General features: G+C 40.5%; 1 protein-coding gene across 1 annotated transcript; it reads left to right on the forward strand.

Moving 5' to 3' along the window:
• Nucleotides 1-7,105: 7,105 nt before the first annotated feature.
• MELLADRAFT_103530 (uncharacterized protein) lies at nucleotides 7,106-9,353 on the forward strand (the record flags this gene model as incomplete). The annotated part of the gene is made up of 3 exons (XM_007406366.1): nucleotides 7,106-7,460; nucleotides 7,966-8,280; nucleotides 9,181-9,353. 3 exons carry the CDS (start codon nucleotides 7,106-7,108, stop codon nucleotides 9,351-9,353), a joined length of 843 nt encoding a protein of 280 aa, XP_007406428.1.
• Nucleotides 9,354-13,218: the final 3,865 nt, after the last annotated feature.

Below are 13,218 nucleotides of genomic sequence, written 5' to 3' on the forward strand. Positions count from 1 at the left end.
GAAAGCCCCCGGAGGCGCTCGACCTAGTCAGGTGAAGGCATCTGTGCCCAAATACAAAAATTACAACCCATAGGTACCCACAAAATTGATGCTGCTTGGACCCGCAATTCCCTTTGTTGTATTCAAAATGAACCTTTTCCAAGCCTGCAACCAAAAGCTTCCTTGGGTGTCTCAAGCAAGCACCACTATATATTGCGGGGCCAGAGCACCGCAACCCAGGTTTAAAAAACCCAGTGCTCCAAAACCCGCAATGAGATTGTGTTTTCATTCCACTATTTCCAAAATATAAAAAAACCCTTTACCGTACCCCAAGAAGTTTGAGTCTATATGACTCTGTACTTACACTGAATTCCAAGAGAGTGTGCTTGCACCAAGGTTATTACAGATCACCGCTTTCCTTTGGGTGTGCTAGATGCACAAAGGTGATTGAAATCCAAAAGATTTCATAATCTTATCAAAAAAAAAAGAATCAAACTTCAAAAAAAAACAAGAGAACAACTGTATATTTAAAATAAAGCGACCTCCCAGTCTTGATTAATGGCCATCTTCTCCAAAGTTTATAAGATCCTATCAAATTCTAACATGTTTATTTAGTGTTTTATGCAATACAGCCTTTATGCACTTTTTTTAAAAAAAAAGAAACCCTTTACCCGGGGGCCCGTGTGTTCCTCAACCTCAAGACCTCCCTCCACCTTCCTTTGCCACAATACACCACAAAAATACATTTACCAACCTGGCCCAAGATGGACTGTGGTGTTTGGACAGGCCTTCAAACACCAAAACATGGCCCCTGGAACTGAATTTTTTTTGACTCTGGGCCACTTGTGGATCAGGCTTCTATATTCAAACGACTGCTGAGAAGATCATAAGGTAAGAGTTTTTTGTTATATCATCTTTGATAGCAATTCTCCAAATAGCATCTGAACAGAACTTCATTATTCTCTTATTGTATATTACATCATTCAAATTGCCAAAGTTGTTTCCCAAACCTCCTCCCAAAGCCTTCAAGTCCCAGGTAGGTTGTCAACTAGAAATCTTTGCCCAGCTAGTCCTTCCTGTTCCCAGCCAGGCTTTGTGATCACTAGCAATGATTCTCGTACCACTCTCACTTGTCAATCAACTCTCACTACACCAAATGTAATCTTTACCGGGTGGTAAAGAAAACTACTGACATAGAAAAGTCCTGAGGCAACAGGAAGAGAGCTAAAAATCTGAAAAAATATGCACCTTGTTCCTAGATGTTGGGGCGTCATGATGAGTAATTTTTTGTATTTTACACGCAGATATTGGTTAATGTACTAACAATAAAGGCTGAAAATCATCAAAAACCCACCTGTAACAATACCTGAAATTTGGCCCTTGATTTTGTAGACAGGATTTTGAAATCTTCAAACATCAATAACTTTTGCAGTTCTGAATCAAATAACTCGATTTTTGGTTCATTGAAAAGGTGAGTCTTTCCTCTACATTTTTCATTGAGACACCACATCTGTAGCCCGTCTGAAGAAGGTCCTACGGAGCTATTCATGCAGAACTGTTTGGACATATGTAGAGCGTTCAAATGACTAGATAGCACCTTGCTGACATTATGAAGTGTAAAGCAGAATGGTTCAGCTTTTGAATGAACCAAAAATCGAGTTATTTGGAGCAGAATTGCAAAAGTTATTGAAGTTTTTAGACCACAAAATATTGTCTTCATCATCATGACCCAAATTTCAGGTATTGTTACATGTGGGTTTTTGATGATTTTCAGCCTTTATTGTTAGTACATTAACCAATATCTGCGTGTAAAAGACAAAAAGTTACTCATCATGACGCCCCAACATCTAGGAACAAGGTGCATATTTTTTCAGATTTTTAGCTCTCTTCCTGTTGCCTCAGGACTTTTCTATGTCAGTAGTTTTCTTTACCGCCCGGTAAAGATTACATTTGGTGTAGTGTCTTGGCAATGGAAGCCCTGGTCCCCTTTCCAACCAACTTGCTTCACCTCAACCACCAACTGTAAAGCACAAGGATTCAACTCTTGCCGTGGTGAAGAAGACCAAGGCCAATCCAGAAGGAAAGGTAAGTGTTATGAGATCTAGCACATTTACTAGTAGAGGATTGAGACCAGTGAACAAAGAAAATAACAAAAAGAATGAAAAGTTTGTTACTGATCCAAATTCTGATATCATAGATTGTAAAAATCCAACTAAGCTTTCCCTTTAAAGTTCGCTGGGCTGTCTTCTTAAGAGTCGCAGGTCAAGGTGGAGTGGCACGTTGAGCAAGAGGCCCAGATGAATCAAGAGAATTGACAATACTTATAGCTGACGGAGTCCTTAGGGGGGGCAACAAAGCCTGGCCTTATGAGAGCTGGGCTAGGTGGTCGAAGTTGTGTTTGGTGTTGATACCTGAAGGGTATTTTGGTTTGAGATGTGAGAAGATTTTTCTGAGAGTGGCATTTGATCAATATTTGAATACAAAACTTTTTAAATCCAAAGATGCTAAGATGAAATAATCCAGCAGAGGGGTCATACCTTTTATAATTTGTCCAATTGCAACCCACTAGCAAGCCCAGAATCAACAACTCCAGGATCAAGGGATTGAGTGCAGCCCACAAGCTGGCCCAGCTGTTTCTAGGGATGATGAGCTGGTGTGAATACAGATGGGGGTATTGATTGTTTTGATGGATGTGGTGTCAATTGATTGTTGGCTGAGTGTTGTCCTTGTGATACCCTGGATCCAGCTGGGATAATTGTTTACTCTGCATTATATCAGCAATCCGCCTACCAGGCCACTGCATTGTGCAGGACCCGCTATGAGAATGTATGCTTCTAAAAAGTGGTGCACAGACTGGAATAGGTATTTTGGTGGCCGTAGTGGTCACCTGGCCTGCTACCAATGCCCACGGCACTCCCCCTGTGCTATTTGTTTTTGCATATGTGCTTGCACTATGCTATAGCTATTGTCATGAGCTTAGTCACATCACAGTTTTCAAATATGCCCGGTATAGCAGATTATTTCTGTGCTAAAAGGGTCCATAGCACCACTGAGCACAAAAGGAACTCATAGAAACAGGGCGCTTGATGGCGCAAACAAGTGTCTGATAGCACCAGTACCCCGCCCTTGCATCTCATACTCTATCTTGCCTTATCATGTACCTGCGTGCACTGTGTAAGCAATAGCTCTCACTGAGCCATGTGATTTGTTGATCAGGCCTTATCATAGGATGATCCTCCATCCTATAACCATGGTCATTGTGAATCAGCAATTGAGAGCAAAGTGATTGAATTTGTTTGTGAACCCAGACTTACTTTCCTTAACCTTGTAAAAATATCTTCTTTTTTAAGATCATTGAAAGAGTTAGCAGGAACCTAAGGGTCCGTTCGGCTGCACATCTGGAGACCATCTGACCGTCATCTGTCACCAAAAATCAGGATGACAATCTCTTTGCCCAACCCCGACTGGGCAGAAGGCCCAGTTGGATGTCAGATGAGATGGCGCAGCCAAACGGACCCTAAACCAATCAACCACATCAAACATCAATCAAAACATCCAACAGTCAAGAATTCAAAGTGGAATATACTTCAATACTGAATTGAAGTAAGACCATCTTGACGTCTGTGGTATGAACACTAAGTTTAGCTTCACAGATCACCTTAACATCTGATCCTATCCAAATTATCAAAATAAATTACGATGTTGTGATTCTTCATTGTTAGCATAAGTATACATCTAAATACTAAAAAGATGGACCACTTGCATGAGTTTGGAATCAGACCCCTCCTCTCCTCTGTTGTTCAGGTCCACCTCGGGGTATCAGGTGCTGCTTCCTTTTTATCTCATGTCTGCATTGGTGAGCTTTTGTAGTCAAGCTGTTTCCAATCACACCTTTTGTCTCCGTTTGTTATTTACATACTATTGTTTGTCTCACCTTGTCTTTTGATTTGTGTTTGCCACCAGACTTTTTAAAAAAATGTATTAAAATGTGCTATTAAATCCGGTCTTTTGTTGGACTCAGTCCTCACTGGGGCTTATAAAGGAAAGGTTACTAATCCCCTGCGAGATGAATCACATTCCAATCCACAAGAAATCACCCATCAAACACTGTGTCCGTGTGGGGGTTGCTCGTCGACAAGCCCACACCAACTCCCTTTGAGGCAGAAAGGGAAGTTGTGTGTGCTTGTTGACAAGCCAACGCTACCGGACACGGTGAAATTTTAACCCTACACCACTTTTTTCATTTTCTCTACCCTTCAACTCAAGCTCAGCCCAATGACTTATCAACTTCTTGATTCAACGACTCAAAAATTCAACAACTCAATTTGACTAATATTCAACCGAATACTTGATTTGCAACTACATCACCTATCTCACAAACATGTCAAACTTCATCAAACGGGTCAATAAAACTGAAATTAAATACAGCTTTGATGAAACAATTATTGTGCAGTGTCGATAATATACACTACAAGTTCAACTGGTCAAACCAATCAAACAAAATCTGAATGAAGTCCAATTTCAACCTTTTGACCTTCATTTGAAATTGATCAAATGGTGAACTAGATCTGCCTTGAAGGGACTAACTGAATCTGATGCCTCATACTGAGTAGAGTGTGATTTGATGGAGACTTCTGCTCATGATGGACTTGATGGTGAATTCAGAGCATCTTGTTCAATTTTTGTTAAGATCTTGTGTAGTTCCCAATTCAGAACCTTTAAGATATCAAAGTCAAACTCTTCCATTTGTTTTCTCAATTGTGATATGTATAATGTATCTCACAAATGGCCTTCAATTGATTTGTACTGAGTTTTTTTGGTTCAGAAAAAAATGGATTTGACTTATGTTTCCTCTGGACCTTCAATTAATTATCATGAAAGAGAGCAATCAAATTGATGATTGAAAGTTTTTTTGCAAAGGGAAGCCACAAACTCATGATTTGATTGAAGTCCTTTGAATCTTGAAAGGCTTCCTGATATAGTTAATAGGTTTGACTTTAGAAGACAGAAGAACAAACTTGAAGCAATGTAATGAGATACAAATGTGGAGAGGGATCTTCTTGTGTGATTCATCTTTCAAGTCTGAATAATATATAATCTAACTCAGCCAGATGTATGATGTATTCCCTTCAATTGTTTCAAATATGTGCTGTAATTGCCTTCATCTTGTTCTTTTATCAGATATATTGTGACTATTTCACTTATAATGCACAACACCTGAATGATTGAAGGGTTAGAGACTGAAGAGCTTAATAACTTAATTTGCCTTGAAACACCCCATTGTTTCTTTATTCAAATGAAAGGTACAAGGGAGCCAATAAGTTCAGAAGTGGTATTGTGTGGCTCAAATGAGTAAGTTTTGGGCAAATGGAGTACGGGGAATCATTTGGAATTAGAAGGAAAATGTGCTGCTTGCACTCATATGCTGATCCATTACAAATTTTGTGCTGTTTGAGGCTTGAGGGTGTCAGATAGGGGTGTTTTTGAGGCTTTGAGCATGAATATCAAGATGATGAAAGTGAGCTACAAGAAAGTTGCATAGTGAGGAAATGGATGCCATTTACAGGAGAATAAATGACTACAATACTGACTTCATATGCCCAAACAATCAGTGAGTTTCTGGGTGTTTTAAGGCAAAGCGGGAGCACAACATGTTTTTTGAGGTTTTAAGAATGGATTTGCAGATGATGGAAGGGTTATCTGGACAGGCAGTACAATAAGACTGTGTCTAAAAGCCAGTTTAGCTTTCTAAGGGCCTCCAAAGACCATATTTCCTTCACCTTCAGGGTATTTAGGATGTTTTTACGCACACAATGACATTATGAGATGGTTTTTGAGACTTTGAGCATAAATAGGAATGTGATGGAGTGGCAATGTAAAAAGTTGCTATTTTGAGACCAGGTTTGGAAGTAAACTTTGTCATCTTGGGGGAGTCCAATCACTATATTCCTTACATGTTCAGGGTGCTCGCGGTGATTTCATGTGCTACTTTGTATTTCAGATCAAGAGTACATGAGTTGTGCAAAACTTGTGCACAACACTTTCTCAGATGGATTAGGGCAAAGAATTACCTCTATAGAGGGTTAGTATTTGTCATTGTACTTGGTTACAATAAGACTTACTAATCTGTTTCAGAAACCCATGACAACTTCTATCAAAGATATACATCTTCTCATTTGGTATCTGGGGGACTAGATGGTAGATCTATGATCAAATGCATTAAACTCTCAAGTTACATGCATCACATGTGTTATGTGGGTTTGTCCTATGCAAACCCAAATACCTTACATAGAAAGTGTCTGGGTTTTTTGGGGGGGCTAACCTAGGCTAGGGGGGTAGGACAACCAGGCCCTGTAGGCGGGGAGCTCTGCACAAAGAGCTAGGCTACACCACGTACACATGTCATACAGTCCCCCGGGGAGCTAACACCGTATTAGAGTAACAGATTAGTATCATTAGTAGAAAAAATCCCTTACAATCAATCTTACCACATGGCCAGATTAATTACAAGTACTAAGCAAAGGGTGGATGGCGGGTGAGAAAAAGATCCAGGGAAATACAGTTGCTCCAGTTTAGCCCGGCCCCAGCCCCAGCCCCCCCAACCCAAATGTTAGGAGGTCCCAGTAATACCCAAAAGTTTTTCTGCATGGGTTTTTTTTGGCAAAAGTTCTTTTTCTTCACTCTATCACTGCATGCTTCACCCTTGTATTGTAAAAATACAAGTCTATGCTGTTCTGTACCCCAGGAGTTGTGATGAGAGGTGCTCCACCTACTTTACTCAAGGTATGTAGCAGGTGCCCAAAGGAACGGCGGCACCTGCATAGTTCCATGGAAATACGAGATGAGCAGTGGGTGAGTAGAACCCGGTACCCAGGAGAGTAGGTACCGGGACCGACAGTAGAGTCGTGACTTAGACATCCACCGAATTTCAAATTCGAAATTCTACAGTTCTCACCAACTACTTCATCTCTCTTACAGCATCTTTCTAAGACAAACCCAAAGGTAAACCTATTACTCACCCTATTTGTCGAAAAATTTTCTTTTCCTTTATTCGCAAAGAAACTCAAATTTCATCTTAAGACTTAAAATTTTTTCCTTATATTAAAACCAAAATCTTTTAAACGATATGTCGGCTCAAGAATATGCAGATGGACTTGGAGGAATTGAATTAAACAGAAGAGAAAGGAACAGATCAGGAACAGCTCAAAGAGAAAAGAACGGAGAAAAAGGAAAAGAAAACAGGAAAGATGAAGAACAATCAGGAGAAGGTAACAAGAATTTAGGAATTGAAGGAGGCATTGGAGAACAAGAAGAAGATCAAAATGAAGAAGTAGCAAGAGACGAGAGAATGGGTGGTAAAGGCGGTGCCAACAACTTCGACCAATCTAATCAACTCTTGATAGCGTCAAACGGGACGACCAATCCTATAATACAAGGAAACATTCAAGAAATGAGTGGTCAGGGAATAGTAACAGGATTAGGTAAGTCTCGTTTGGTAAATTAAAATTAAACGTACCAATTTCCAGTATATCACACACCCCAACTATTACCCCATTCATCACCCCCATATACCCTCCACTTCCTTTTTCCTATCGAGAAACCTTCTTAAAAGTCAATACCATCAAAGAATAAGGGAAATCGACGAAGATTAACCCAGTGGGAAATCGAAATAAGATTAACCCAAGTAGTTAGATGAATTATAAAGGAAATCGGAAAGATTAACCTAAAAAAAAAAAAAAAAAAAGAAGGGAAATCGAGATGATTAACCCAGAAAGAATACGGGAAATCGGAAAGATTAACCCAATGAAATAAAGGAGATCAAGATGATTAACCTAATAATGTTAAAGGGAATCGGAAAAGATTAACCCGATGGAGTGCGGGAAATAGATTATATTAACCCAGAAAAAAAAATGAAAATGAAAATGAAAAACAAGAGAGGCTTACCAATGTCGATGATTTCTCCTTGGTCTTTGAATGATATAATAGGCAGATCAATTGATAGCTCAAACAAAAATACCCTGTTAGAGCTAACTCACCAGAAGTGGAAGCACAACATACATACCGCAGTTCATAACGGAAATATACCTCAATTTGAACTTTTGAAAAACGAGTACGAGAAGTGGTGTCATAAACATCAAACACCTGTCAGAGATATCGACCTCTTCGATATGGACTTAGACCAAGTGGAATTGAACCCGAACCCGGTGACAACTGCGGAGAAAACGAAAGATACCTCGAAGTCAAAGAAGGAAGTCAATACAACAATGGTGATAGGAGAAAAGTTAGGAAATCATATGACTAGTTTATCACCATATTGGCACGAAATTATGATAAATAAGAACATCCACGTACCAGTATCCATTTTTTGTCCTCGTTGGTTATTACAAGACCTGACTTATGTGAGGAGGAAAGCAAAAACAACGACATGTCACGCTGAGACTAATAGTTATACGGGGTCACCGGTATTGAATGAATATTGTCTATCTTTCGCAGAGTGGTTAGTTAGGTTCAATCTGATGATCAAGTATCAAGAAGTAAAATATGACACATTAGAGAACCAGAAAGAATCACCGATAGCACCAAGATTAATAGCTCATAGAGATAATTGCTTACAGATTCAAATCGACTGTCATGGGAAGTGGCCCACGGCGATGAGGTATGATATAGCACACAGGAGGAACGTGTGGGAGAATCGTTTAGCTGGAGGTGGAATGGCAGATGTAGGAACTCTAGACCAAAAGTTATTGGATCAGGCAGAACGAGATGCAAAACACTTCAACGACTATCACTACGTTGATAACGCGTATACTTTCGGCGGACCGTTACAACATGTTAGTCCAACAGATGGTTTAGTATACCCAGAATCAAATTCTTGGGATACAGCAGGAGCGGTGGTAGACTCACACGCGGATATGATAACGGGGAGGAACCTACAAGTATGGAATAACCATGTGACCTCAACCACGATGAATTCTGAGAGATCGAGTGGAGTAGGTATGAACCGGAGAGGGAAAGGTTACTTAGGGTCCAATTTTGACCCGAATTATCATAAGAAGCAGTTTCATCATCCTAAGCAAAATGGTAGTCAGTACGGAAACTTTAATCACCATAACAGAAACAACTTACCGTCCTACCAAACGAATCATCAATATCACCCTTATCAAAATACATTTACTAGAACAAACCAGATGAATCACTCAGGTAGAGGAGGTTATCATAATCAAGGCAACCAATCTTGGAACAGAGGTGGTAACCAAAGCGGAGGTGGTGATCGCCCAGCGATAGGCCCAGGTAGCTTTAACCGTTTGATGATAGAAGGGAACCAGAATAAAGGGGGAGAGAATAATGCTCCAACCGCATCAGGATCTAAGTAAGAAAAGTGTAGAGTTGTAATGTGTTAAGACCGTAGCTGCAAACTGATTGTGTCCTATCTGGTTGTTTTCCAAACTTTTTCTGTTTGTTACGTGATGTTGAAATGAAATAGTTCCAGTGATCCTACCGTGCCTAAAAATGAGACAAGAGAGTTGAGAGAGAGAGAGAAAAGCAATGGTAGATCTGAAAGAAGTGAGTATGAGTTAGATTCAGAGAGTTCACTGAGGAATTGGCCAGATAAAAGGAAAGGAGAAATGAATCTGGAAGAATGGAAACTATTATTGGAAGACTGTGGACTGAAAGAGAAATGGGGTAAAGTATGGAAAGGATTGAATGAAGGCTTTGATCAAGGAATACCTCAACATACACTAGGGAACTTAAAGTGGTATACACCGGATAATCATTGATCAGCCTTATTAGTACAAGAAAAGATAATGAATAATTTATATAAAGAAAGAAAACTTGGACGGATATTTGGACCATTCACACACAAAACGGTCTTCCAAAAGTGGGGCTTCTTCAGATCAAATCCGATGGGAAGCGTAACGAATAATGACGGATCGCTCCGTATGATTAATGATCTATCATTCCCTAGAGGCAGAAAAGAAGTCAAGACATTAGTGGAAGAACATAATAGAGGAAGAGAAGAAGACAGTGAAGAAGAGAGTGACGAGGAAGACACAAGGAAGAATTATTCAGATGGGGCAAAAGAACTGTTGAAGAACTTACATTATGAAGTGGAGAACGACCTGGCACCTTCAGTTAATTCATTTGTTGACAAGGAAGACTTCACAACAACATGGGACGATTTCAATGAGGTGGTGAAATACTTCAAAGAGAATTTGGCCATAAGGATTTGGTTAGCCATCGTAGACTGGAAGAACGCGTACAGACAAGGATTAACTCACCAATCGCAATGGAGATATCTGACAATCAAGGACTTTAGAGGCAACATATGGATAGACACACGTATCCCATCCGGTGGAGTGGCAGGTTGCGGGACATTTGGTTGGATGGCGGATGCTTGGAAAGAAATATTGATGAACTTACTGCGAATTGAGAGAGTCTTTTGATGGGTAGATGACAGCATGTTTGTGAAGAAAGAAGGGGAGCTGTTGAAGATGGAAGATGTGATCCAAATAAGCAATGCACTAGGGGTAAATTCAAACGACAAGAAATTCCAAGATTGGGCACCAGAGCAGAAATACTTAGGATTTCTGTGGAACGGACATGAGAAGTCAGTAAGATTGACAACTGAAAAGAAGGAGGAAAGAATAAAACAAATAGATGGCTTACTAGAAAGTGGACGGAAGTGTAAAAAGAAAGAAATAGAGAAAATAGTTGGACAACTTAGCCACATAACATACGTCATACCAAAATTACGTTGTTACCTATGGGAATTATATCGGTTCGATAAACAGTGGTATAACCCGAAAGCATTGAGGGAACTGCCAGAAGGAGTTAAACTGGAGTTGAACGAATGGAAGGAGCAACTGAAGATCTTTGATAGAATGATGATCACGTCGGATGTCCCACCCGAAGAAATAAACTGGGTAGGGGATGCGAGTACAGGATATGGTGTAGGAATCCTCGTGGGAGATCGATGGGCGAGATTTAAGTTGGTGAACAGACCGATGAATAGAGAGATGTCACGGAAAGAGAAGAAACGTGACATCGCATGGCTTGAAACCATTGCAGTTCGATTAGGGTTGCTAGTTGTTGAAAAGATAATGTCGACGACCAACAAGGACTTCATCGTATACACCGATAATACGACAACGCAAGCAACTATCAGTAAACAGAAGTCTAGAAATCAATTAGTGAATAACGAGTGGAAAGCAATTCAAAAAGAACTCACACGACTTGGTTGTATGATAACAGCGAGGAGAGTAACGTCCAAAGAGAACCAAGCAGACCAGTTATCGAGAGGAACGGAAATAAACGAAGGAAGAGATCTTGAAGTGGTAATCGAACTCCCAAAGGATCTGGAGACAGTTCTAGTCCGAGATTAAAAAAAAAAAATGGTAATAAATCAGAAAAAGATAAAGTACTTTTTGAAAAACGTAGATGGGTAAGTGAGAAAAGGTTGTGATGAAGAGGTATGAAGATAGAATGAAACTAACAACGAATCGATCCTCCCTTTACACCTTGAATTGTTTTCTCTTAACGAATATCATCGGGGAGACAGATCGTTTGAGTGGAGGAGTAACGCGATAAAGACTAGGCTGTTAAGCGGTGGTTGGACACAAGCGACGCTAGAAAACTATAGTACAGCAATGGCCAAACTAGAGAGATTCGGGGAATCAATTAAAATAGATCGATGTCAGCTACTACCTTTAAATCAGAAATTACTTTGGGAATTCATATTGTGGGCAGGAAGACAAAGTGACTTGAATTTAGAAGATGAAAAGATAGTAGAACGGTTGAACCCAAGAGCATAAAGTAACAGCGAAAACACTTACTAAGTATATCACGGGCATTAGGTCGTGGCATCTATTCCACGATTTACCTTACCCGGAAGAAAACGATAGGACGGTGAAACTACTGTTGAAGGCAGCAAGCGTCGCTGATGCGGAATTGAAAAATCGGCCAAGAGATAGGAAGAACCCAGTGATGCTACGTCACCTCGCAGAACTGGCGAAAGAGTTGTTGAAGGGTACCCAGAAGGAACGTATTGCGCTAACGGTCGCGCTAGTGGCATTTTGGGGGATGGCAAGGTTAGGGGAGTTAGTAACAGACACAAAAGGGAAACGATTGATAGCCTTTAAAGATATCATCTCGGAAGGCCCTTACCTGAAGATAGCCCTGTACAATGCGAAAACGGCCAAACCAGGCGAGGTGCAGTGGTTACAACTAGACAAGATCCCCTCGTTCCTTTGCCCTTGGGCAGCAATCCATCGAACGATTGAAGAGTCGACCTTACCATCCATACACCTACCTCTTTTCTCGTACTACGAAAACAAAAAGTTAGTGACACTATCGAAGTCGACAGCAATGGCGATCTATAAAAGGGTTTGGACGAAATATGATGAGCAACACCAGCTATCCGGACACTCCTTTAGAGTGGGAGGAGCCACCTTTAAATGGAACAATAGGCAACCTCTTGAAGACGTAATCCGTTTAGGCAGATGGGAATCAAAAGCATATGAGGTGTACCTTTGGAAGTACTCTGATGACGATATCGAGGATGCGAGGTATATCTGGAATTTATTAAAGAAGGAAGATGTGTGTAGATCGCCTGGTTGTGGAAAGTCAGAAAAGAGAGAAGAAATGAAACTGGAGGAGATAGATGGGAAAGGAAAAGAGACGGAGTAGAGTAAACAGAGGACCGAAGTGATAAGTTGTTCTTGACCACCACGTATAGAGCGGCCAGAAGTGGGTCTGAGGGTATGTTTTGAGGTGCATAGATGAGTGTATATAGTTAATTGATTTTGTGGGAGATAGAATGGTTTCAGGGAAAAGAAAATGATCTACCGAATGAATTGAGAAACTATCCCGCGAGAATCTCGAGACCTACCGGGGATGGCTCTCCGCAGGCTCCGGACGATATGTCCCGAGATGTGGTAGCAGAGAGCCTACCCGGTCCTAGTCCCGCGGCCAACAGGCCCCCCCCCCAAACACGCGTTGTACCTTTAAGTGAAACAAAGATACAACGTCAAGGGTCTTAGGATTAGTGTAGACTTTCAGTGTGGTACAGACTAGAATTATAATGCATATGAAATAAAAACAATTTGACTAATTATTAAACACATAAGAAAGAAAATTCCTTGAGACAAATAAAACGCAAATGGATTTCAATGGAATGTAGCAGGTGCCCAAAGGAACGACGGCACCTGCATAGTTCCATGGAAATACGAGATGAGCAGA

Source organism: Melampsora larici-populina (genome assembly GCF_000204055.1).
Source record: "Melampsora larici-populina 98AG31 unplaced genomic scaffold MELLAscaffold_6, whole genome shotgun sequence".
Lineage (NCBI taxonomy): Eukaryota > Fungi > Basidiomycota > Pucciniomycetes > Pucciniales > Melampsoraceae > Melampsora > Melampsora laricis-populina.